Raw genomic sequence first — 27,973 nt, forward strand, 5'->3', positions numbered from 1 at the left:
GTTTTGATTACTGATTTTGTTTTGATGAGAAGTATGGCTTCTTCTGGTATACAGTTGTACACACATATAGTAGATGTAGTTTTTTTTTTTTATTTCTATGTGCTTAAGTTATTTCACATATTCAAAGGCATAGACATGAAGAAATGAAACAATAGTAACAGTGGTCAAACTAATGGAGGAAGGTATTCTGTCATTTCAGGTAGTTTTCAGACAGACGGTAAACGCAGATGGAAAGACAGAATGAATGTGAGATCGGTTACTCGGGTTAAACAGTTTCCATGAAACGCACGTGAAAAATGTGTTCGTTTGTTTAGCTGGTCTGATGTTCATCTAGGAGAAACGCAGAAAAATTCAATAATACAAATACTGTAAAGTCCATGGTCAAGGTGCTTGTTAGCTACAATAAGAATATGATTTGAATGTACAGTAGACTTTCTGATTATGTTAAAAGAACTATACATGGAGGCATATATTACTCTCGCAAAACAATAGAACTCTTACAATATTTGCATTTTGTGCAATGTTCAACAACAACTTACAGTAATACATTTTGGCTGCAGGAAAAGTTACCGATCGACCAAATGGGAGCTTGCTTGAAAGGAAGCCAAGGAAACAACATCAGCGCTACAAGTTAAACTGAGTTTGGCAGAGAGGCGGTAGCTCCAATGCACCAGTTAGTAAAAAGTCATGTCGAACAAATTATATTGCAAAGAAAATGAAAAATAAATGAAGTACTTTGAAAAAGAAGGTACAGAAAATAACATGTTTACAGCTTTGTTACACAGATATTTCAGTCATTCAGCTGGCTGCTACTTGGCAAGTTCTCGATTCTGTTTAAATGCTTCAATAAGTGGGCTATATAGTCAAATAGTATGGACTCTAAACCCATATGTACACCTATATATGCAATATGCAAATATGTACAATTATAGTAGTTTTTAAATTTGAAAAGATAACAGTGAAAGCGATCATCGAGTCAGATTTTAGAAGCTTGTTTTGGTTAGTAGATGCATATCTTTACAGAAGTGGAGCTGGATCTGATGTTGTGCTTCTTCAAATAAACATCCATATGGATCCATCCAGGAATAAAACGTAAACGCAAATATCCGTTTTCATCATAACGATAATGTCCGGAATGAGAAAAAGAAACATTTAATCACACATTCCTGTATGTTCTGTTGTGTTTACCGATTCAAAGGCAATGAGAGGAAGGGGATGTTTTTTTGGAGCGCACTGACATGCAACAGCGCTCGAGGGTTGTCGTGTCAATCCCAAAGGATCATGCTTCTGTGTCTCACTGTTTGCTGATTGGGAAGAGCGCTGTCCCTCTGCTTTGCCCCAAATGATTTCTGTCTACTGGTGGTTACATATACAGGGATAGATTTGAAATTTCTTTGTAACAGGGGATGACCTTCATTTTTAATTTTTTAATTTTAGGAAATCGGTTAACAGTGATAGTTAAATATCAAACTAATGAATTACAGTTTAAGCAAGGCAAGCTGTAAAGTGTAGTAAAATATCTCATTACGGGATGATTTCTTATTCCTGTCAGATTGATTAATTTATTTGGTGTTCTAATAGCAAAAGGGGACTGACTTTGAGCTTAGCTGACTTATTTTTGTCTTTCTTACAGTTACACAATTAGGTGGAGGAAGAATTACACAGATTTTTTGAAAATAGTTTTTGCACCATGTCTTTTCTGTAAGGTATGTACAGGCTAAATGAGCAGGAAATTCATTAATTGGACATAGAGCCTCTGTAAAGTGCGCACTCTGGTTGCAGCTCTATGTCTACAAGCAGTATGTAGCATCAGCTTCCACAAGCAGGAGTTGGTGATGTCTTCCCTCGTTCTACTGCAAGTATCTGTAAACTTTGAAGCAGTGATTGCCGGAGTCTGCGACAGCCACGTGTCCATCTGAGGTGAGGGCGAGGCCCTGGGGACCATACAGCGGATCTGCCGAGGTGTTAATGTAGGATAAGAAGGACCCTGTGCTGTCAAACACCTGATGTGAAAAAAAACAAAAAAAGCTTTAGAGTTCTTCATTTTCATCTCAAAACCTACGGTTTCAGATTAAATGCATACTTTTCAGGTTTCAAACTGCTTTGATGTGAATGGCTTTATTCTTTTACTGAGTAGCAACTTGAGCTTATCATCAGAGAAAATACATTTGAAGCACTAAGGCCATTTTCTTCTGATCGTACTGAGCACACCTGTATTCTGCTGTTACCCCAGTCGGCTACAATGATGTTTCCATTGGCATCCACAGCCACACCAGTGGGAGCGTTGAACTGGCCATTGCCTTCCCCGTGAGAGCCAAATTTAAACAAGAACTCCCCGTCGGCACTGTACACCTGCAACAGGAAGTCAGTAGGATTTGCGTGTAGACATCATCCCTGTAGAACTGAATGCAAAGAATTCTAGCTCTAGAGAGTGCCTCTTTTGTCTCACCTTCACAGAGTGATTGTGAAAGTCTGTCACAATAATTTCATTCTTGTTGTTCACTGCAACAAAGTGCGGACCTACAGGGAGAGAGGTAAGCAGGTTAATGCGTAAGATGCTGTTAGAACTGATTCCCGTGATTTGTAAAATTCGTTTCATTGTTAGTAGGTTGTTTAAATATATTCAATCAGCACGATAATGTTGCTGGTTTGATTTGAGTTAGTTTGTTGGCATTATTTTCATGTACTTTCAAAAACATGGACCAGATCAAGGCTCTGAGATTGAGTCACACATTGTTAGTGCATGCTCTCAGTCTCAAGTGATTTCACTGATGGTTTAAAAATGCAATTCCCAAGCAGCTTTATTTGTCGTCTCGTTGGGCTAAATGACTCCTCCTCCAGTTCTGCATGTCTTAACATTCAATACTGTAAATCACACGGGGATCATTGGATGATTTGGAACAGAGAAAATCATTCACACTGATCCTCTTATAACCATTTTACAATAGAAACACACACGGGGGGAGAGGGGGGTGTTACTGTAATTATAACAGTGTTCTTGTTTCATTTGATCAACATTGTTCAAGCTTGATCCATTCATTTGTCAACAATCTGACTTCTTAGGAGGTCAGACACGTGATCAGGGAATTGGGTTAGACAGAGGGCACTGCACTGTGGGATTAAGGTTGCAGCAAGGCCACACTTAGTACTTACTGAAAACTGAGCCAGATTTATTTAAGTTTGGGCCAAGTTTTTCTGAATCGGAAAACAGAAGGGAGAACAGAAAGAAAGAAGTGGGTGGTCAGAGATGAAGATAGTGGTAAGCAAAGGAGACAATAGAGCAGGGTGGTCAGTACAGGTGCAGAGGAACACTGCATTGCTCGATGTTATGCCGTGTAAGTATTTATGAGCTGTTTGCTGCCTTTAGCTTACTATTTAAATTGTATCCAAATAAGTCAGGTTGTTCACATTGTGCATTTTTTTTAAATATATCAATCCTAAAAAATGAAGAAGCTGCAAAACATGATGCAAAAGACTTTTAACATCCAAAATTATCTATATATCTAAGTATTTGCAAGAAAAGTGCATGAATGGGATTCACTTCAAAAGCTGGTAAAACTGCCTCTCTGACAGAATGCCTGTCAATGCTCCCCATCGGTGTTCAAAGGTTTTAGTTTAAAGGTCAGACATTCCTCTCACCTGCAAAATGTCTATCAGTTGTCCCCCTGCCTCCAAACTTAGTCACGAGCTTCCCGTTGGACTGAAAGATGAAGACACAGCAGGCTTTGTTGTCCACAGTGATGATGTGCCCATTCTTATCTACAGCCACACCCTTGGGACCCATGAGACGGCCTGCACCGATTTTATTCTGAGACAGAGGAAAATGAGAAGGATTTGCCTTTGTTTATGCCTTTTACATTACCGATGTGTTTTACATCACACGCAAGTTGAAGCACTACTACAGTTCTTAACATTTTTACTTATGTTAATACTTGGTAGACATCATTCAGGAATATGGACGTGGACAAATCTGTCAGCCATTTAAGAACAGTCTGATGTGGATGTTTTTTTTAATTAGTCCCTCTTGGGGATTTATAGCTTTGTGATGGGGTTCATTGTCCTGTTGGAGGATACTTCATTTAATTTGTTCCATCTGTGAACACTGAGTGGATGTGACTTGCCAAAAATCTCCAGCTTTGTCTCATTAATCCAAAGGATTGTCAACATACTTTTGATCAAATTTGAATCTGGCTTTTTCCATGTTTTTCTTGTACTATTTGTCCTCTCGAGCCTTCGTCCACTGAGCACACTGTTGTTCAAAAGACAACAAATGGTGTGATCAAACAGTGACGTACTATGATCATGCAGTTCAGTTTAAATGGTCTTTGGATGCTCTTTTTCTACCATCCCCACCATCCCTCTGACCAACCTGGTGTTGCTTTTTCTTCTAAGACCACGTATCAGAAAGTTAGCTATAGTTGCATGGACCTCATACTTCATAATAACATTTGCAAAAGAGGTTGCGACACAAAGCTGCTTGGACATGGTCTTTACTGTTTAACATGCTGATCTGATTTTCTTTCTGAGCTTCTTATACAAATGACTTTTGCTTACTCTAGTCCATGTTCAGTATGGTGAACACAATGATGCCAAATTACAGAGGGGAAAAATGTCTCCCTTTAAAATGGCTAATGACAAAATTGAAGATACCAGTGATACTAATGAAGGTTTATAGTATAACTGCAGTGCAACAATCTATAATCCTTTTTAGGGTGAGCAAAAAATCTGCCCAGGCTATTTCTGAATATCTATATCTGGAAAAAAAAATCCTTTCTTTTTATACGTCCATTGTTGTACTCGATGAGACAATTGCTCTTAATTGAATCCTTTTTCAATGAGCTTCCAACAAATTTGTCCACCTCTGTGAGCCTTAAAGGACACACTTAGAGCTGTTCGACTAAAACAAGGTGTGAGATCTTACCTTAAACTTGCCATCAGAGGAGAAGATGCTGACCCATCGATTGTCATAGTCGGCCACCACAATGTCACCATTCATGTCCACAGTGACACCAGTCGGTCTCTGCAACTGTCCGGGAGACCGACCCCTGACCCCAAAGCGCATTTTGAACAGGCCATCATTGGAGAACACCTGTAATCAGTTCCATCAGAGAACCTGTTTTGAGTGTATAACAGTTGTTTTGTTCTAGTCTGCATGGCCATAGTGTCATTCATGGTTGCGCTTGCATAAATTTCCCTCTGGCTGCATGTCTCACCTGTATGCACTGGTTGTTGCTGTCAGCCACCACCACTCTTCCATTACTAGAAGCCGAGATTCCTTGCAGATTCGTGAACTCACCCTTTTCTCTTCCCCGGGAACCTGACAGAAAACAACAAAAAGTTCAACATTTGTCTCACTGTGTATAATTCATTACCACTGAAGAACCTTACCAGTGATTTTGGGGTAATTCTTTCCACTGATTATTATTTTACAAAGCATAAAATTAGTTTTTGGATTGGTTCCATAACTACCAGGCAAATGGAGGTTGTGATTTATGTAACAACAGTTGAAACTTGAAAGACTTGTTTGAGCTTGGTAATATGTCTCAGAGAATGTTGCACCTTCATGTATTTAACTATGTAGTTTGTAACTATTTAGTTACATTACATTTGTGTGGGAATCAACATTTTTAATGCAAGCTACAATCAAATTCCAGTAATACGTTTAACAAAATCCATGTTTCCAAATGTCACTTTATCAATTATTGTGTCTGTAAGCTGATGTTCACTCTGTGATCTACTCACATGTATAGACAACAGTAGCTGCCTGGAGGGAAGCACATCAGTCTAAAAATGGCTGAGGAACTAATTTTTTGGGAAAGCAATGCATTTCTGATTCCTAATGAAAGAGATCTTGGCATTTTGTGTGTTTCATGCTATACCAACATTTTAAGTGGTCATCTGTCTTACCTACTCTGTAGATGAGCTCATCCTCAATGGGATTCTCCTTTTTCTTTGTGGTGCTGTACATGCTGGAAGGCCGCCGCACTGCTTTCTGACGTATGTGGCCCCCTGTCCCGCTGGGGGATTTGACCCTCCTCTTCACATCATCTGGAGACTGTGGCACGTCTGATGGCTTGACTGCCCGCAGGCGGAAGGGGCTGCCACGTATTGGCTGTCCGTACAGCAACAGGGTAAATGAGTATTCTCCCTCAGACCGTAACGCGTAGCCCACTTCATATGTTCCATTCTTATTGTCCGTTATCTCCGTCTCTGCGGCCCGGCTGCCATCAGCGGACATGATCTCTGCTTTTAAAACAGCATTTCCTGTCCGCACCAACTCCCCATCCTGCAGATGATGATGGATAAAACAGAAATAAAAGCATCCCAACAAGATGCACGTGATTGCAGGCTCTTTCTGCAGCAGTTTCTTCAAATGTATTGTAATGCTGCATCATAACTGCTTAGGAAATAAGAGCAACCACCATAAGCAATTGACTTGTAAAAGAAGAACCAATATTAGTACAAATGTATATTTTAATGAAAATCTAAAATAAAGAAATCAATATTAAAACACAACACAAAGCTGCTAATTATCCAGTCCATGCTTCACTTGTGACATATGATAGCATGATAAAAGAAAGTAAGAAAACTAAAGACATTACTTTGTCTTTTGTTGTCACAGTGATGGTGTGGTGCTGCCCGGTTGCAGCATGGCGGAGGCCCTCTCCTGTGGCGACAGAGGTGTGAGCCACAGCTGCTGTGGTGAGGAGAACACCCAGGTTCTGGATGGAGCGCCGCAGACCTTCTGTTTCCACCTGGAGCAGATAGTCTCTACATGATCTGACTGCTTTCTAAAGTTTCATTTGCATAACTTGTTCCAAGTTTCATATATATGTATGTATTTTAGTTTTTTCATTTGGTGGAAAACAAAATAGAATCGAAATTGATAAGGTTGTTATGAAGACCTGAAAAATACTGCAACAGGTAGACATGCTAATATTACATCAAGCCTGTGTTATAAGTTTGCTCTTTTACACAAGTAATCAAAACAAAGCAAAAACTCTCATCCACCAAAAGGTCAAACAAAACAACAAAGAAACTCCTCCACAGGAGCCCTGCTGCTACTTAAAATTGTACCATGGTGAGGGAAAATGAGTCAGAGAACCATGATGGATATTAGTTTAATAAGAACAGATAGCAGTCAATACCTGACAATCCAGGTGTGCATTCTGATGTGGTTTCTCTGGGAAGTCGTGTCTGGCAAGAGCCGTTACCCGCTCACTCATCTGTTTCTGAACTAGCAGCACCTATACTTACAAAACACACATTATATTGGGACTTTTTTCTTTTCATTTTCAAAGGTAATAGGTCTATGGATCGTGCCCATTTGTTATCCTGCAAGTAGCAAATAAATCAGTACTTGACAGCTCACCTCAGTCGCACTACCATGGCTGAGAGCCTGCTCTGTAAAGTTGCAACTGCTCTGGATGTGTTCCTTCCCCTGGAGGAGAGAGGAAAGCTGGGCCTGTAGGACCTATGCTCAGGTAAGTGGAAGAGCAGGAAAAAAAGGGACACAATAAATAAAGAGTGTCAGGAAAGCTAACTTGAGAAACACAAGTGTGCTAAAGGGATGAAATACATATTTTTAAAAAGAGGAAAATATTGGGCAAGAAAACTGAAACACTCTCTTTAAGTCAGTGGTGTAAATATGAAGTCATGATAGGCCATATCCAGGCCTTATGTGTGTGCTTCTGACACTCAGATTCACATGCGCCAAATGTTCCAAGTGAAACATAACTAACCTTCTGCTTAGTGCTGCAGATGTTCTCCAGGTCTGTTATGAGGGCTGTCTTGCGCTGATGCAGCACTCGTTCCAGCTCTTCAAACGTACTGGTAATCTCTGCTACTGCTTCACACTTTCTTTCATTCAGCTGTCGAGAGATCTCACTCATCAGCTCAATGGCTACCGTTAGCTGAGGGAGCCTACAAGAACACCCAAAGAAAGATACTCTTTCCAAAATTGTAGAACTGACACTAAAAATCCAGCCTAACCAAAATATGAGTATAAAAGGCAGCTAAAATCCCAGATTAAAATTATAATGCTTAGACTCTATAAATATGACTGATATGTAGGCACAGCATAGATCAACTGTGATGCTTAAGCATCCACACCATTGTGAAAAAATCCTCTCAAAGCTTTACCAAGTCATTAAGAGCCCACCTGCTGCGTATGGCATCCAGCTGCGTTTTCAGTGCAGCCTTGTGCTGCTCCACGACATCCCGCAGAGGAACAGTCACATGCTCCCTGTGTTCACCCTCTGTACAGTCCAAACACATGGCGGTCTCACATGACTCGCAATAATATTCCATCACCTGCAGAGGGAGACAAACTGACTCATTGTTTCTTGCTGAGCGTCACAGACAAAAAAGGAAAGTTAGTATTCATAACTGTAGCAAGAGAGGTAAGAATATTTTAATTGGGTGATGACTAAGTTGTGGTAGTTCCCACCTTTCCCTCGTGGTTTGGACAGCAGAGGGGCTTCCCTGCTGCTGCAGCACTGACTGACTCCAACACACTGCAGGCCTCTGGCCGTGAGCACTCTGGCTCACGTTGGAGGACCTAGCACAAAACATTACATCCTCATTGCATTTCCTTTTTCAAAGAAATAATGATCAGCACTTTTCTAATATTCACTGTGGCATGGAATTAATTATTTTTTATTCTCTTTGGGACATAAACATTTACATACTGGAACCCTGCGTGAACTTATTATAATCATTCCCTTTGCCCCAAAACTAACAGTCAGTGTTGATACAAAATACTTGGAATAGGTTATAATCTTAAATTTAAAACAAAACCCTAGAAAGAAACCATCAAAGAAGTTAGTGTTCAGAATCAGTCAGCAATCAGTCAGCAAGAATGTCCTCTCTCCCACTCACAAAAAGTGGTTCCCATAAAAAGCAGCATGAAAAGATTACAGTTATGTTTGCAGTCTTTTTTCAATGTGTATTAATATTTTGTATCAAATACACACTTTGTATCATTACAAAGGAAAAGAGAGTCAAACCTCCATGAGATTAGTGATGAAGAAGTTGTTCTGTAGAGCACACACTCCTTTCTCTGGAAGGATGGATGTCTGTCGACACACTGGACACGAAAGTGTCAGAGACTCTGGAGGAATGTAGTTTTGGAGACAACTGGAGGGAGGAAGTCCACAAATACTTTACAGGACGCAACATAAAATCCATCAGAGCAATCATTACAGATCAAAGGTCATAGTTAGTGTAGAGAGAAGGAGAGGAAGGTACTTGAGACATAACAGTCACCTTATCATTGAGTGCCTAAATAGTACTCAAGTCACTGGTGGAATAAGTGTGAATCTGACTCAATCCACAAAGCTGACATACTCCGCAGGGCTGAGACACCATAAGGTTAAATACCCAAAGCGTTTCTTGTTTATGCTTCCACGTCTGTGCTGATTCTGTCTTAGCCTCAAGCTGAAATTAGTCACACACGCCATCCGACTGGTTCCTAAAGACAGAGGATCAATAATATGAGATGCCTCAAAGCTAAAACCAAACCCAGTTGTCAATAATCAGCTGCAGCATGCAGATGACACAGAACTCCTGGTCTGCAATCCAGCTGCCATCCAGCAGGTGGTGTATCGATGTTCGCAAGCCTCGATGATTACTGATTTGATTATCAAAATTGTGAGAATCCTCAAATTAGACTTGATGACAAGCTTTCATTGAACACAAGTAGACCTAGCAGCTGCTTGGGCTGCATATAAACTCTACAATGTTTGATTTATGGCGCAATGCTGTCTTGTTTCAACCCAGCTGTGGTGAGCAACAGTTTACTATTGCCTCTAGGAATAAATGCCAGCTTGACAAACAGCTTCATGTTGCAAAGGTTTTCCCAAAGCCACACTCTGAAACCTGAATAACTGTTGCTTTCTCAAACGTACCTACAGCCGGCTGGGGGACTACAGTTCAGAAAAAATGGTAGCTCAATAGCAAAGGTTTTTGTTTTTGCCAATCATCTGGGATTAGTTACTGAAATGGCAGAAAACTAATTTTAAAAACTAATGACCTAATGTTTTTTTATGAGAAATGGTCAGTTTTTCTCATCACCACAGTTACATCATAGCAGTGCAGAGATACACACATACAAAGCCAGAAGCATTTGTGCCTTACGTTTGCATACAATATCAATGACAGATAACAAAATTTAAAAAATACAGCAGCCCGACAGATGTCATAGACCCAGCAGGACTTTGCACCATACCCTTAACTCCCCTGAAACCACAAAAAAACATCCCTGCATTAAAACATCTGTCGGGCAACATCGCAAATGACTCTAGATAAAAATCTGTTCACCTCAGCAGGACTTTAGATCAGCTGCCATCCAGTTAAACCAGGGATTAAACTTGCTCTGTAATGGTCAAGTGCCCCTCAGACAGCATGGGAAAAGGTCTGAGCTCATACTGTGTGGCTATTCAAAACTATTCTGTATACATCTGTGTAAATTTAGAAATAAACCAGTTCAAAACATAATCCTAGTTTTCTTTTGGACAACATGTCCCTACTTTATTCTCTATCCTTCCACTCTGACCCACAACAACCCTTCTCAAAGCCTCCTCTGCTCTGCTCGGCACGAAAAGGCTCCAGTAATATTGCCTTAGGGGGTGTCGTCTTTCTCGAGGAACTGTAGATTGAGCCTTTGTAATTGTGTGACCCAACAATGAGCCTTTTCTTAGACTGCAGTCGTTGATGGTCCCTGCTGCTGAGGAATGCATTTGTTATATTTAGGGATTCACATAAATGAGGTCCCTCTATATGGGATCGCGTCAATATGACAAGAATTTTACAGTAATGGTATGTGCGGCATCAACTATTATCTACATAAAAAAAAAGAGTGGCATTTTCTCTGAAAGGCCAAAACAATGTAACAGAGTGTGTGAACAGAGACTGGCTTGTGTCAGGCTGGCTCAGCTTCAGGACTGAGAGAGCAATAACAAATGCTAGTTACCTTTCACAGAAGGTGTGCAGACAAGGGAGCACCTTGGGGCTGCGGTAGTGATCCAAACAGATGCTACAGACCAGGAACTGCTTGTCTATCTGACGCACCACGGGACTGGTGCTCCCGGCCTCCCGCTTTGCCATTGGAGAGGACATTTAAAGCCACGGACAATGACAGTGTTTAACCTGCAAGAAAAAAAAGTAGGAAATATGAAGCTTGCATATAAAAAAAAACCCTCACATCTAGACACAGCTCTTCTACTAAGTATCACTTTTACGGCAGCAAATGCTCAACAAGCTTCCCACATGAGGTACCAGGAACCAGAGTTAACAAAGCTGTCTAATTCCTTGATCAGTACAGAAAGGTGTCCATTGTTATACTGCAACTTCTAGGTTAATACCAGACAAACGACTGCTAAGTGAGCGCAGAGACACGCTTGCTGAAGTCCTGTATGTATGTACCTGTATGTGCACAGGAGAGGCAGGCATATTAGAATGGTCATATCTTACCTAATCAGATAAAAGCAGGTTAAGATGCACACATCAGATGCAGAAGTTACAAACTTATGTTTAAACTCCCAGGTGCGGGGCTGCAGCTGAAATAGGGGGAAGTTGAAAACTTCAGTTGCACCGAGGATAAAACTGAGTCGAGCTTCACAGTTTTCTGCATGTTATTTCAGTTTGCAGTTGCACTGTGAGTAAAACAGGACTTTCCAATTTCAGTGAAAACAGTCGGCCCCCGAAATGTAATCCAGTCATAGGAGAGACACCTGTAAAAGCCCAGTAAAAGCTGCTTTCAAAGAAAAGGCACATAACTTTACAGTCACAATATTGAGCCTAATAACTATGCCAATATAATGAAAACACAAAGAACTCATAAGCCAAGGAACAACAAGTGTCTTGCATTTGTCCTTGTCTCTTTCTTACAAATCACTAGAAATATTGCTATTTGGCCCTGAGATAAAAAGATATGTCTTTAAACATAACGCAGTATAATGAAATGTGAACTACAATCACAATCACAATAGTTTTGGTCATATAAATATAAGCACAAAAGTTCTTTTTGTTTGGAAGAAAGAAATTGTTATTATTTCAGTGTTTTCATATTGCAGATATTAGAATAGTGTGTGAAGTGTCATGCATGCTGGTGACAAAGGAGCCTTTTCTCTTCTACGGTCAGATGAAAAAGGACACAATAGAAAATGTAGAACTGTGGTGAAGCAGTTTTTCAATCTTTAATCTTCTTTAGCAGAAATAGCTCTTGGCAGGGTTTTTAAAAATTCTTTCCAGTCTTTCGTTTGACCGTTGATTCGCTTACGGTTTTGACGCTTCTCTAGTGCAAACGCCCATCAAATGCAAGATGTTCTAGCATACTGGTATTTTGAACTCCTCCTTTAACATTTCAGCTGGTATGAAATCTATGATTAGAACTTTCCCTTCCCTCACCCTCTGGTTTGGACAGATGACCTCATATTACCTTCAAGTTCTTTTTGAGAGAATGCAGAACTCATAGTTGAATACAATGCATGATTTAAAGCTGCTGTCCCTGAGTAAGTGAAGCACCTCGTAACCATAACCCTCCCACCTCCATGCTTCACAGCTGGACTAAGGTTTTCCTCCCAAAATAAGTTTTTTTGTGTGTGCATCCAACTTTTCTGTGGTTGAACGAATAGCATGTGATTCTGAAAGGTTTGCTCTTTTCCTACCTGATAATCAGCAAAGTGTATTTTCACTCTAATGACCTTACGGGATAAAGGCTCGTTTCAGAATTCTTCAATCTACTTCTGACTGCAAAGCACACTGACTTGAAATGCTTCAAAAGTTGCATGTAAACCTTGTGATGAACTGTTGGGAGTTCTTTAAAAAATAAATTTTTTGTGTTGAATAGTCTATTGTTGAGCTGAATTAGCTCTGGCGGCTGATTTTGGAAAAAACTGGCAATTGTTTGAAAAGTGTACCACTTATAGATATAATTTCTTACAGAGCAATGATATATTTAGGAAGGTTCCTGGTTAAAATTCCAGCTAGGGACTTTCTGTCTGGAGTTTCTATGTTCTCACCGTACATGCGTGGGTTCTCTCCAGGTTTCCTCCCACCGTCCATAAACATATATGTTAGGTTAATTGGTCATTCTAAATTGACTGAAGCAGTGTGTGAGCATGTATGATTGTTTTTTTTCTTTCTTTATTTGATTTTTAAAATCAGACAACAAAATCAATTCTATACATTATTCAACACTGTTGGAAAGAGGATAAATATTTGCTTGTTCAGATATGTCAACACTTTGCAGACAGCTGTCTTTAAATATGAGACCATGATGCCTTTAAACATAGAATTCTGGAAATGTATTGTCTGATTTTGTACAAGAAAATCTGCCATGTTTGCAGTGTTTTTTTTTTTATAAGTTGGACTGTCCTATAGGAAGATTTACAAGCCTGACATAATCTCATCCATTATGAAAATACAGCTACAGCGCTGGATATTCTGCTTAGCAACAAAGAGCAGGGCTGCCTGCACATGGCCCACTTCCATATTCATGTAAACTCAGCATATATCGTAAAATAATTATAGGAGCAAATGTGTAAATGTTTATGAAAACACCGGGTCAACAGATGAAGTGAATAATCAGATGTTAATTGAAGAAAACATCCAATAAAAATCCAAAGTTATACTCATGTCATCTACTTATTTACTGTTTCCCTTGATTTGACTAATGGCTGAAACTGCCACCTTTCTTACTACTGCCCATTTCCATTTTTATCTCTGTGTTGCAGCAATGTGATTCATCTATCCACAAATTCTCAGTACTTAACTGTTCACACCAATACAGAGATGAGCAAAAAGGCAGTTTGTGTCTGACACTAACACGCCTTAACATATGCAGTGTAGTTATGAGCCTTACAATGAAAAGGACAAAAGCATTCATACATGAAAACAAAGACAAACACACTAACAATCATCATCCCCCACCGGTCTCCCCTCCTGTCATCACATCTGTCACTGCTGGGTCTAATACAGCTCTCAATCCCCTATGTCCCTTCTCTGCTCATGTCCTATTGCCAGTTGTTAACCACACACACATACACAAACACAAAAATACAATCAGGTTGATTAAAAGCCAAGCTCTATCTTTCCAGTCTTCACAGAGAGGATCCAATGACATATAATCTTTATAGTGGGAGTGTAAAGATCATGTCTTAATCTGCCAACCATGAGAATGACATGTCACATTCACACTCTGGTTAGGGGACAGACAGGGGGTGTGACAGAAGTGTTTAGTGGTATATACACTATAGCTGATGTACTGTTTGAATATAATGCTTTGCTGTGCTTGGTGCAATAAACTGTTCTGCTGCTGGAAGATAAGGTGGCCACTGCCCCTTTATATACTGCTAACCGCTTTTCTCGGGTAAAGCGAAAAGAAAAGAATCAGAAGAAATCTGAAACATATCTAACAAGAAAACAGGGGGAATTCTTCTTCACAACTGTGATAAAAATGAAAAAAGAAGCATGAACGTGACTGAGCATTTCCAAACCCTTTTTTGAATTCTACATTTTTATATGATGGAAGATCGATTCACTTCACAGAAAAAGAACAGAATTGTGTCCTCTGGAATTTGATGAAAAAAAGCTTGAATGACTCTCCGTAGTAGAATGTGAAAGGGATCAAGCACAAGATATATTTTTATACCTCATTACAGTTCTAACTCTTGTCTGACTTTATGTACTAGTACACACTTATACCAACATAATCTGTAATGTTGCTGACTAAATTTAGACACTATGTGACACACATATGTATTAGGTTGGCGAGGAGGTAATGACAGCAAAACTAAAATAAGATCATCTGCAACTGGTGCCCATTTATATACTGTTGATGCTTTTTCTGAGGTACATTGATATTTTTTAGCAATGAATCACAAGAAATTCTTTATCAAAACTGGGATGAAGATGAGAAAAGAAGTACAAATGCCACTGAGCATTTTGTTTTATCTTTCAGACCCACAATAAGACAATCCACACATCAATCCTCTGCAGTGAAAAAGTGTTTTGCTGATTTATCAAAAACAGAATTCTGACACATCTTGAATGAATTCAAGAGGAAATAAATATATTTGTTTGTATAAGGTCTTTCATGATTGATACTGTATGTCAGAGTGAAAATCAAGCCATGAAGTCAAGGGGACTGTTTGTGGATCAGTGAGACATAATGAGACCCCTTAACCTAATGATACATGAGTTTTTAGAGTATTCAAAGTGCCACAAAACACAAAAATTGACGTCTGTCTAAAAGGCAAGAAGTTCAGAACTACTTCTGGACTTCTTATATCTGCCTGCCCAACAAAACTGATTAATTGTGGTAGAAATTTGGTCAGATAGGTGACCAACAAGCCAGTGTATATGACAGAGATGCGGAGTTCCTTCTTGGAGATGGAAAAACCTAACAGAAAGGAAATTATGAGCAGAGAACTCCATCGATTAGGCCTTCATGGTTAACTGTCCTGCCACAAGCCATTCCTGAATAAAAGGCTCATGACAAAATGCTGAAAAATTGCCTCCTCATCATCTCCATGAGAATTAGTTCTAAACGGATTAAATTGATTCTGTGACAATATTTACCAACAGTGTGTGGTTGAAACCAAGCATTGAGCTTCACCTCATTAATATCATCCTTACAGTCAAACATGGTGATGTCATCATCGTACTGTGGAGAGATTTACTTGCAGCAGGTACTTAGACACTAGTCAGGATAGAAGGAAAGATGAAGGGTAAATGTAAAGAAGTATCCTGTTTGAAAACCTTTTCAAGAGTGCTCTGATTCTCGGAGTTGGGGTAAAAGTTTAGATTTCAGCAAGACAACGAGTATCATATCGCAAAGAAGATACAGAAGCAGCTTCAGAAAAACTGTACCCGGAGGAGCATCTCAACAGAGATCTGAGAATTATCTGTTCACTGAGACTCCAAAAACAAACATGATTCTCATACAAGCATGCGAGCAGATTCTTGTTATGTTTATTCAGCAGACTGTGCTTTGATACATCTCTACTTGATTCACACTCGCTTGCTCTCCTAAGTAGGCCACAATTCTTAGTTTTGATTCTCTAAAGTAACCATGACCAGTTAACTGATAGGCTTTAAAGTGAGTGAAGGCATGCTGATTTGAATTTTGGCTCAGCAGTCGGAGACAGCAGGGTGGGATGAAGCCAGGCCTTGACAGGACTACAGGAAGCTTAGAAAAAATATGTATTTATGAAAGAACCCATCTTGCAGGGAGTTGTCAACTAATACCGTAAAGATGAAGTGTTTTTAATTCCTCTTGTCATAATACACAGTAATGAGAGCAGCGGTGTTGCTGGTGACCTTAGTCTGGGTAATTCCCCAAAACTCTCAGGATTACAGTATTTGCGTGTGTAACAGTTTGTGTGTGTGTGTGAGAGTGTCAAAGTGCTCGTGTCCAGAAGGTTTGTGTGTGACAAAAAGCTAACACCCAGGCACACAATGCTTGTATTCACTGTAGGCTTTACAGAATAGAAATGTAGCTTATTTTCTCATTCAGAATTGAAACCTCTGCTTTTTTTTTTTACCATACAATAGATGCCTCACAACTTATGCATAGCTTTTATTGTGTATCTTCTGGTACGAACATGGACATGAGTGGGAAAAAATTCAGTAGGCAAGACAGGAAATGAAATGCCATCCTCCCAGTTCAACAAAAGGGCAGAGGAAAAGGACAAAGAGACGAAGTAAATACAGTAAACATATTATTCCCTTTTTCCTTCCCGTTTTCTTCTCACTATGTTGTACCTGACAGCCTGTACAAACACACAAAATCACTCCACTCCACTGTGCAGACAGCTGAACCAATACTCTAAACCCACACATGCAAACAATCATGTACACAAAGCCAAACATAGAGACAAAGTTGACAGAAACACTACCTACTGTCAGTGGAGGGGAGAACATCAGTTTAAAAGACTTCATGGCTGCTCAGTTAGTTGCCCTGAAGAACCAGCACATACCCTGACACACACATTAATGCCCACTCTGGTCTCTCCTTGATCCAGCCGAACACTTTTCCCTTTTCCTTTTTCTTCTTACGCTCTTCTTTTTTTACATGTGAAAAACACACACACTGACACGCTGAAAAAGCTCAACGCAGATGACAACAGAGGGTGGGACTGAAAACTGAAACGTCCTCCTGCTGTCAGAGCTGTTTACAAGCATGAGCTGACTGGGTACCCTCCTACTGCCGCGCTCTGATTGGCTCGGAAACTTAAACTAGCAGAAATGACGCATTGCATCATAGCCCAGCAATTTGTGCTGGCCAGAGAGAGTGAGAGGTAGAGATTAGAGACAAAACCTGTCAAGAGAGCAGTCTTGGGTCCAGGAACATACGCTGTTGCACATAATCTGCTTCATAATAAGTAAATGTATACTACAAATACTGTTCACACTAAAAATAATGATTAGACACAGAAGCATGCTGGGGTCTTAAACAAAGTTTGTTAATCTGGTGTGCAGCTTTGGCTATGAAGAAATCCATCATCATTTAAACAGCCGGGGTGCATTTGGTAACACATGCTGGGAAGCCAAACACAACCAGAGTTATATAATTCATGATGTCATCTTCCAAAAAGACAGAAATAAAGAGAAACTGAACGTGTGCCTCTCTTTCTAGCAAAATACTCACATGCAGATATCAACACTAAAAATGGGGTTATCATTATGAAATTAAGTAACATGTCTTGTCACAGGATACATTTTTGCACTCAATCCCTCAAGAGCCCTACCCTTCTGATGTGGTCAGAGTATAATCTGGAGCAAAAGGTGCCGATTTTCTGAAAAAAAAACCCCACCAATCTGCACTTAATCTCTACGGATTGAGTCCAGTCCTCCCCCGCTCTGCTTACTCCGCGCTCACACACACCTTTCCAAAATCCCATCAATCTGAACTCATGGGCCAGATTGCTGTGGTGGATGTAACAGGAAGTCAGGGATAAGAGGATGAAGAGACCACTCAGAGAATGACATATCAACTGCAGGGGATATTGATGTCTCACCCATGTCGAGGCCCTATTTAAAATGTTCCTATACATCCTTGTGGGCTGAACAAAGAGAAAAGTTTACTAACTTGACAGTAATGTAAAATAAAACATCAGATTTTTTGTTCCTGCCAAACCAAAACTCTTCCCACAAACAATTTCCCACTGGACTGAAAATCGAATATGATTCTCATTTCTTGTGCTCTGCAGCAAATTTTTATAGAAAGGGTATTTGAGACAACCAGTAAATCATAGCGAGCACTCCAGCCTTTGCTACACTTTGGTCAAAATAGCTCCCATCACTGCAGTGTGAACGGGAAATGATAAACTTAATGAGCCACCACATGGAGTTCCCCGAATTTATGAATATGACATTACTTTTTCCCACATTTGAAAAAGAAAATCACACGCAATTGATTTTTTTTGATAGCCTAATGTCAAAGATAAAACCTGTTTGCATAATATGCCTGAGCATATTTCTACTTTTTACAATCTAAGAATGACAAAATGAAGGAAGTATTATGCCATAATTTGGTGAGCCAGAGAGTGCTGAACCCAAAAAGTCTCTTTACTTATATATAGTGGGGCAGTAGCTTCTTCACAGGCATCATTAGGAAAAGTCAAGCAATGCAAATTCTAATGCTTTATACGCATTCTGATCCGTCTAACTGTGTCACAACAATCAGTTGGATGGCTCTTAACAGCTGCCTGGCACTGTTACAATTGAAATAACCGATGTTCACAGAGCAGGAGAAGGCTGCAAGATAGACAACCGCTACTAGAATGCAAAAGACTTGTCCTGAGGCTCTGATAGACTTTAAAGTGGTGGTGCACAGTTCTACTCTCAAGTCACGTCTCCATAAATGAGGAGGAGTCATCAGAAGAAAACCTCTGCTCTGTCCTCAACACAAACCTCTATTATTAACTCTACTATCAAAAAGCATTTTGAAATTACAATACAATGTTTGGCAATAACGAAAAAAGGCTCAGAATTTTGTGAAAACAAGTACTTTTTAGCGTAAGGTTGTGTCGCAGCAAGTGACACTTAGAACAAGTCTGTTCCAAGTGAACTGTTTTAGATTATGGAGACATTTTATATAGACATGTATCAGCAACAACTTCCAACAACATCCACTGGATGCCGTCAATCATTCAGTCCTGAGATTTATTACAGGCGACAGCTACAACATCCATCACTGTGACTTGTACTCTCAAGTTGAATGGACATCTCTGTCTAATAGGCGTGATAAACATTGGTTTTTATTTATTTTTAAAGCTCTCTCTGGTCGCCTACCATCTTATATCAACTCTTTGGTATCTTTTAATACAAGACTTTATCATACACGACTTTATCATACAAGGACTGGCTCACACTGAAAGTTCCCTCTGCTTGCACTGAATTTGGAAAGTCCAGTTTTTCTTACTTCGCACCTCAAACCTGGAATACCTTACAAAACCATCTGAAACTTACCACACTGATATCATTAGGAACTTTTAAATCCATAATTGCACCTTATCATACTTCCTACTGCTCCTGTTTTTCGCAGTCTATCTTTGTCACTTCTGTTAAGCTTATTGTGTTCTAAATGTCGTGTTTTAATCGTGTCTTCAAATGTTTTTGTGTTTTTTTGTCTCTATCTATATTGTAAATGAGGTCATTTCCTCACTATAGTTCCGAGTTTAAATAAAGGTTATATTTATTTGATTTGTCAACAGAAGAATGGATTCAGTAAAACATGATAGAATTCTGAAAGCAAATGTCAGACTGTCTGCAACAGCTCATGATGGAAAGAGGACGGCCTCTACAAAAACCCTTCAAAATCCACAAAAGACAACCATGAGATGTGTGGCTGAAGGTTTTACCGAGGCCCTCACAATGCAATTCACACCAAAAACAAGAGGAGCGGAGTTGGTGAAAATCTCTCAAAGAGTAACTGAAAGACTCTTGGTTGCTACAAAAAGTGCTGATAAGCAGTGATACTTGCCAGAGAGGTGTTACTACTGTAAGTACTAAGCATCCAAGATGTCCCAACTTTTGCTTTTGTGTTATTTTCATGCTGTAAAAGATGTGAAAAAATGTTAAAGAAATGATGTTTCGTATACCTGATTTCAAATTGAAACTATCGGAAAGACAGTTTAGTACGTTTGATATGCAGCTCTTTCGGATTAATTAACTTGGGGCTTTGTGTAATGTCTAGAAACAAAGAAAACCACTCTGTCTCTGGGTGAGGAATAGAAGGGTCAGTAATGATAGTGATCACTGTTTTCAGGTGATGCGTTTGATTTTCTGAGGCCGCTGCTGTAACATCCTTTATTATGAGCCCTGCAGACCCCCGCACGTGCTGATGAAAAAAGGCAAGAAACATTTTGTAAGGATGAGTATCAGGGGTTAGGGATGCCGGCGTACTTGCTTCCAGCAGATAATGTGCCTTTACTGTGCCTGCACACCTGATGCCTTGTTATTTTTTGCTTGATCTGGTTTTTCATCTGCTCCCCTTGGCACACTGTAGTATCCCCCTGCCTCAGCCTGCTGTACACAATAGCACATTTGGGGAATAAGAGTGAGATTAATGGAAAAAAAATAGAAATGTGATGATGAGAAGAAAGATATACTCATGCACAGCGATGGTTCCTGTGTAACAGAGCATGAGCATCAGATCCTGGGGCTACCATGACGGTGTTAGAGTTTGACAGCTCTGGACCGAACACCATCCTCCACACATACACACACAGTCAGCTGCTCCAATCTTAGTCATACAATACCCCACCTCCCGCTTTCCCTCTTCACTGCTCACGTTACACCAATCTCATACAAAGACACATATTCCTCACTTTGAAGGTTTAAATAGATAAATGCCACACAAAGATACAGGGGCACACGCCCACAGCTTATAGGTAGCCTTTGTTACCCTCATTAGCATGCTCAGCAAACTTTCATCCTCCTGCACAGGCCGGCCTTAAGCCTCCACATACATATATTTCTATATATAGAGCTATCAGTTCTCATCCTCTTCACACCACTGGCAAGCACGTGCGCTAAACGGCACACGCAGTTTGAAAAGGCACAGGGATCCTTAGATAACCATCAAAGAAATGACTCATAAAAACTGTGACGGAGCTAGATTAACATGAACCTGTTTTTCGTGTCTTAACTTCCTGATATATATTTTAGCACACGCTCTTGCTTATTGATGTACACTTACGATGGTTAAAACATCTCAAAGCATGACGTCCATAGTTACTGGGGTTTTGAATGCGTTTCAGCATGTGTGAGGCTGTGCAAAGTTGATGAATATATAACAATTTGACCTGCATACTGTTCATAACTAAAGATAAGGTTTTAGGCGGGGGTTTATCAGTATGAGACTTGTGTCTTGCTCTGTTATCAAACACGTAAACTCATCATAAGTCATTCAATCGCATGTGTAGACTGTGTAGATGTTTGAGATTTAACGCACGAGAATGACTCCTGATTGGGGCTGCTCATCATAAATATGTCTTGTGTACATGCAAGTCACTAGACTGAAGGTTGGGAAGAAAATACTGACGCTTTCTTTCAAATCAGGTGGCAGGCAGCCAGCTGTTTTAACATCCCAGCTGGCCTCTGGCAAAGCAGGTGTGTGAGAGTGTAAGTTGTGTTGTCTTCACACAAATGTCAAATATCACACAAACAGACCAGCAAAGGCTAAAAGTAATATGTTTTTGGGCAAATTGCGAGCTTTTCTAACCCTAAATAAGTAATTTTTGGCCTAAATTCAACCAGGAACAGACATGCAGGTTTTTATAAGCTGGTTGAATTTTACTGCCCGATCACAACCCCAAAGCTAAAAAACAGTTATGGAATCTTTGATTCAAACTCGATGATCCCATGGCTGAAAAGGCCGCACATACAGACAGTAAAGAAGTTGTAGCAGAAACTACCAGCAGATAACTGCAAGAAGGTTCTAGAAAGCTACTTGAAACTTTCACACCTTTGAAAAAAGTCACAAACGATATGTGCTACTGTGACTGCCGTAGTCTGAAAACTATTTCATGTCACTATTTTGCAAACAAAACTTCATCAAGAGATTCTTGACAAGGGAAACATCAAGGGAGGAATTAGAACACTGGTTGAACTGCACCAACAGAAACAGAAACATGAGAAAAACAGATGGGGGCATAGATACAGCTTCTCTCACCTCTCTGCATACATTATGCATATCCAGTGTGTGAACACTCTCATGTTGTCACAACCTCCTAAAGCGGACAAACTTTGGGGAAAAGGAATCTCTTTCTGCCCTCACTTGAACTGAATAATGAAGATCAAGCAAACTCTCATTAGTCTTGCATGGATTTCACAGAAAATGTTTGAATAGAATTTGAATCTCCAGGTTTCTAACCATGTAGAACAATGGTATGTACATAAATATTTTGTTTGTTAAGTAAGTTACATTCAGTGGGAAAATTTCACAACACGCTGATATTTCCCTCTATTTCTTTTCTCTTTCCGACCCTCATTCTTTTTCCCGGCACAGAGAATCATTTCAGTGAAAGAGGAGCATGTGCCACAGGGTAGAGGAGCTGATCCTGAAATAATTTGTTTCTTTAAATAACTGAGGGAAAAGAAGCCCTAAGCTAAACATATATTAACACAGCTAGTTCCATCATCATAAAACCAGAACACAACAATGTTTCACGGAGGTGAAAGTGTATTAGATCTTCTTTAGTTAGGGTATGAAGGAACGTTAGATGTCTGTCACCATCTGAATTATTTCAGAAACGGGTCAAAAGTGCAGCTCATGTATGAGCCAAATGCAACCGGAGACCAAAGGCATTTACAGTAACCTTTGGCTTTTTGCTCACATGTCCTTTCCATCACAGGAAGAAACACACATCAACATGTGACAACAATGATTTTCAACAATACATTTATTCATTCATTCGTTCAGTTGCTGGCAAAAGGAAAGGTACACCTTAGAGGGGTTACACAAATCAGAATCAACAATTAAGATGAAGTGCATGTTTTTGGACTGTGGGATCACAGGCTTGCACTGAGAAACCTTCACCTAAACACAGAGAGGCCCCAGCTGAGATTCCAACCAGGAATATTCTCAATCTGAGGTAACAGTGCCTGAGAAGATATTGTTTAATTGTTTTCTCTTCCTGGTAATTTAAACATTTGCCATTGAATCATGAACATATCCTACAGATTCCTGACATAGTAAAAATGTATTTACTCAAGGGTATTAGAAATTATTTTATTTGTTCGTCAGGCTGATAGGTCAGCATATTTACAAATTGCATCTTTTTTTTTTTGCCTCCGCACATGAACAACAAGATCTGCAGTGGGATTGTGCCACTCCTTCCATTATGTTGCAGTGTGACAGCTTCAGAAAGTCTGTACAGTTCAATCATTTCCTAAATACCTGTGTGACGCCATCTGAACACAAACACAATCATTAAGGACTGGGCTGAAGCGTTGAAAAAAAACAGACCACTTATTTGTGATGCTAAATATAAACATCTCCCTCCATCGTGCCATTGCTGCTATGATGGCAAGGCTGTTGACTTACATGGTACAACACACTTTTCTATTACATGTAGTCCTCTGACAAGGATGATGCTGTACCTTCTCTTCACTGTCCACACACAGCAGGTCTGACTGACATAAGCGTAGATAAAATTATCGGCTAGTCCGATCTGAGCCCAAGCTGTGCAAAAATGTGTCACAGGAACTGCCTATATCAACATATTAACTCACACTAAGGCATGTAAGCACCCATTAACGCACACAGACACTGGTGTACACAGCTTTTGCTGCACATCGTTGCATCAGCTTGATGTCAGTGAGACAAATTTTAAATAAAAACAGACGTGCACAGACTGAGTCAAGAAACTGGGATTTCTCATCCGAGACATTGGCAAAAATCAGTTGTAGGTGTCATCAGATTAGTTTTAATTGACTGTCTGACTGCTGGTGCAACATGGTGACATAATTTTCTGTTGTTCAAAAATTTTTCCTTAAAGAACATCTGTTTTCCTGTGTGTTGAACAGCTTTTTATATATATATAAAATGTCTGTAGAGTTAAAAAGCCTCATCTAGTAGCTGTTCCAAGAAAATAATAAAGGCTAAGCAGTTTTTGGGCCAGGCAATGTACTGTAGATATAGGCACGTCGCCAGGTCAGTAGATGTCACTAATGCATTCTTCGAATTCTATTTGCAGCGATATATCACTGTATATTACTGTACTTCTCCACACTCAAATGTCAGCTCTTATAATGGCAGCTGGTTTACTGACTATGGACCTTTGGATCCTTTGGACCTTCGGATTTGACTTATTTCATATTACTAAGGATAACCTGAGCTCAAGGGTTTGCACACACAGTTATGTCATTATCCCATTTTAGTGTATTGTATTGAGCTTCTCAGTTTTTGAGAAAGCAACATCGGTCTTCAGTGAAATTTCTTTTTCTTGGACAATAAAATTGTCGACTAAATGTAACTAACTGGACCAAACTATTAACCATGTTGCAGCAGTTGTATCAACTGATGTTGCACAAACTACTCAAGAACTCGGACAATATGGCCAGGGCTATTACTGAAGCCCCCCTGAGGGGCCTGTCTAAATATATCCAACATGACATGACTGCATCTCTTTCAGTCACGAAGCTTTCCAGTACAACTCTGCCCTAACAGTTCAAAATGGCTTATACGGAATATGTTTGAAAATCCTGAACGACTACATCCAAAGGACAAACATCTAGCCATGCATGATTCAACACATACAATACGTGCTGTGCATGTCTAAACATATACAATCACACTTATACACGCTTACATGCTTTCACACTTAAGGCTGGAGTGATAAAAGAATAATATTGCAGCTGACAGTACCTCCACTGGTTATAATTAGTTAGAGAACATTTTTCCAATTGTTTATTGTCTTTTATAATGTCATATAAAAGAGAAAGAAATTTTAAAAGTACATAAATCTAAAAATGACATCTGAGCACATACAATGTTCAAATACCTAAACCTGTGACCTAAAAGACAATTGACATGAAGAATGACATCGATCATCCCTACATACATGACTTTGAACCAATCCCTTTTAAATTGTCACAACAATCCGAATTGTAACTTTACTTGTGGAGTCTGTCTTTAGCATCTTTAGTCAACAAATTGAGAAAAGCAATAAAGTTGTTCCTGAGTTTAGCACTGAGTTGGAAAAGTTGGAGATAGAGGGCTGGAAATATCTTCAGAAATGTATACTTAATTTAAGAGTTATTAAAGTTATATTAGCCATTACTGCTTCAAGCACATAAAGTAAAAACAATTAACCTGAACAGACACACTTAATTCCCATCTGATGTTGTTACATCTCTCAGAGGAACTCATCTAATACTTAAGCTTAACTCAAAGATATCTCCTCCTCAGACTTCACAAAGTTAGAAAGTAATTAGTTTGATCTGTACTTCTTTGATTGTGTGCCAAAATACAAGTTTAAAGCAATCCCCCACTCTGAGGGGGCGTATTTCAACTTGTACACAAACATGTGTTTGACAAAGCAGAGTGGTGAAATAATGCTAAGACTGTTGCCCATGGCAACTCAGTCAACTTTAGAGCTGAGCAGGTCTGCAATGAAGACACAGAGACACATTTACAAACATACACGCATGCATAAATTCATGCATGCAGGACACATCTGTCACGATTAACAAAGCTGTCATGGCAGATGTCTTATCATTTGTGATATCAGCTGACTTTGTAAGGTCTAAAAAGCCAGAGGGACAGCATGTTTGTTTTAAGTGCTGCAAACAGGAAACCAATTCATATCAAAAAGAGGAGGCACTGACAAATATATTTGATATGTTTGTTTCTTTTGGTCCAATTCTTGATAGATACCGACGAAACTTGAGCAAAGGATCAGCTGTCTGACAACGACGACATCAACAAAATAACAATAATAAGCCAGAGAAGTGAACATAGCTGCAGCACAAACAGAGCAGAAAATCCCTGGCAACCATTCATCATATTTCATGGTTAAGTTTACATCTCTGCTTGCCTGACTCTCACCCCTCCCATGCAGTTCTGGTGACATTCCTCCCATGTCTGCTGGACATTCCATTCTCCACGTCCCCTACATCAACCAGAGATTCCCCTGGATTACTGTTTCAGTCTTTATAAAAATGTCCTTGTTCAACATTACCAGCCTTTTCTGTACATGCATGTATAAGAGTGCTCTGGTCAAGACATCTGCTGATTTATTCCCAAATACTTATTGTTCTATTCATAGCATGTGCTTGATGACAAAGTGATGTTCTGCTCACATCAGCATCAACTGTATCTTGGCAGAGCTTAGAGGGTGACACTTCCATTTCACCTATATTCAGTAGAGGCAAACTTCTGAAGAGCCAAGAGAAATTAATCTAGTTTTAAACTTAATGCTTGTGTATTGCTACTATCTGAAGATATAAGAAAGTCTTTGTGTGTATAAGACGTTGTTGAAATGCCTTTAACCTCTATAATGCATTTAATCAGAAAATGATGAAATCATCAAAAGGGAGTTCTCACCTGATTCTGATGGAGAAAAATACGATTTATTACACAAATAGTAGGGAATAAGGTCCAATTTTGTGTGTGCTAAGGGGGAAAACAAATAGTTCACTCTTATTGCAAACCATTTTTTTTACATTTTAAGTGAAAAACATGCAGCATCAAGTCATAAATGTTCATTTTGTTTTGTCGTGGGGACTGTGATCACATTACAACATCACATCACCTATCCAGCATGGATAACTGCACCTTGACTTTAGAATAATCTAGAATCTAAATCAGGTGAGTCTCACAAAGATAGTCTTGTCCAAACACAACCAGTAAATATATGCATGTTTTTCTGCATAACACCAGGTCGGCAAATGTTCCAAAGCATCATTTTTGCATACAGACAACATAGGGTGTGTGCGTCAACCAAAGTGAGGTAAGGAGAGAGCAATGTAGTGGAAGGGAAGCATGAGGGGCGGACAGGCTTATAACCCTTATCAAGGAGAAAGAGGAAATAAAGTGTTTAGTAAGAATAAGAGTTGGCACATGGTAGGGATGGCATAAAAAGATGAGAGAACGTGTCGGAGGGAGAGATTTACTTACAGCGGGTCCCTGACAGATGAAAGAGAGGATGTTTCAGTGTGCTCTCCTCCAGAGGGAGCGATATCCGTCCACAAAACCTGACATTTCCAAAGAAAGAAAAAAAGCACCTCACACAGAGAGTGTAGAGAGCCAGAAAGGAACAGGGTGTGTGTATGAGTGGGGGGGTGGGGACTGGGACCTGGCTTTAATGCTTGCATGTGTGTGCTAGCAGGAGGGAAAGACAGAAGGAGAGAGGGAAAGAGATGCAGAGTTTGTACAAGCTGAATGGCTGGTGTGAAAATGGGAGGGGGCTAGATTGTCCAATAGTGTAAGAGATGAGCCAAATGAAGGAGAGATGGCAACAAAGAGACAGAATTTTTTCAATTCCTGCCTTTACTCTCCTTTCTCATCTCCTCTATTTTTTTTTCATTTTTTTTATTGCATGTGAAGCAATACCCACCCATATTAAACAGAAAGCAGGAAGTGGTTCATATAAGACTGTCAACCGGTGTCATAAACTAAAGATCTATTTCTCTCACACGCAGAGTGTTGGTGCAGGGGAGCTGATAGGAGGAAGAAGACAGATAAATCACCAAATCCTGCATGGAAATCTAATAACTGACACCTCGAAGGAGTGACAAACGTGGAGCTCAGCTTAAAAGGGTGATGCAGAAGAACAGAAAAGAGAGGCAGAGGATATATGAAAGATGGTTGGGCCAAGACAAAGTGATGGAGACTGAGGTTCTTATCAGGACTATAGTGGGATTTTTTTTTGTTTTCTTTTTGGGGTTGTGTCAAATGTTTAAAATTATGTAGAAAATACTCTGTTGAGGAACAAAACTGAAATATTGGAAAATAATT

The 27,973-nt window shown here is 39.6% G+C and overlaps 1 protein-coding gene across 5 annotated transcripts; it reads right to left on the minus strand.

Annotated features, from left to right (window-relative positions):
* Nucleotides 1–74: 74 nt before the first annotated feature.
* Nucleotides 75–27,501, minus strand: trim3b (tripartite motif containing 3b). 5 transcript variants are annotated; one of them, XM_072375021.1, is made up of 17 exons: nucleotides 27,134–27,501; nucleotides 10,973–11,148; nucleotides 9,009–9,138; nucleotides 8,450–8,560; nucleotides 8,162–8,313; nucleotides 7,743–7,923; nucleotides 7,373–7,474; nucleotides 7,149–7,247; nucleotides 6,603–6,755; nucleotides 5,908–6,286; nucleotides 5,214–5,317; nucleotides 4,922–5,089; nucleotides 3,640–3,808; nucleotides 3,154–3,195; nucleotides 2,450–2,520; nucleotides 2,212–2,352; nucleotides 75–2,003 (listed from the first exon to the last, which is right to left on the minus strand). In XM_072375021.1, the coding sequence occupies exons 2-17, from the start codon at nucleotides 11,116–11,118 to the stop codon at nucleotides 1,851–1,853; spliced, it is 2,301 nt and encodes a 766-aa protein (XP_072231122.1). In that variant the 5' UTR covers nucleotides 11,119–11,148; nucleotides 27,134–27,501; the 3' UTR covers nucleotides 75–1,850. The 5 variants fall into 5 exon arrangements, with proteins under 5 accessions (XP_072231122.1, XP_072231121.1, XP_072231123.1 ...); XM_072375020.1 differs by lacking the exon at nucleotides 27,134–27,501 and adding an exon at nucleotides 16,906–17,199; XM_072375022.1 differs by lacking the exon at nucleotides 27,134–27,501 and adding an exon at nucleotides 16,902–17,199.
* Between the last annotated feature and the right edge of the window lie 472 nt (nucleotides 27,502–27,973).

This window comes from Leuresthes tenuis, unplaced genomic scaffold (assembly GCF_036924035.1).
Source record: "Leuresthes tenuis unplaced genomic scaffold, fLeuTen1.0.hap1 SCAF_21, whole genome shotgun sequence".
NCBI lineage: Eukaryota > Metazoa > Chordata > Actinopteri > Atheriniformes > Atherinopsidae > Leuresthes > Leuresthes tenuis.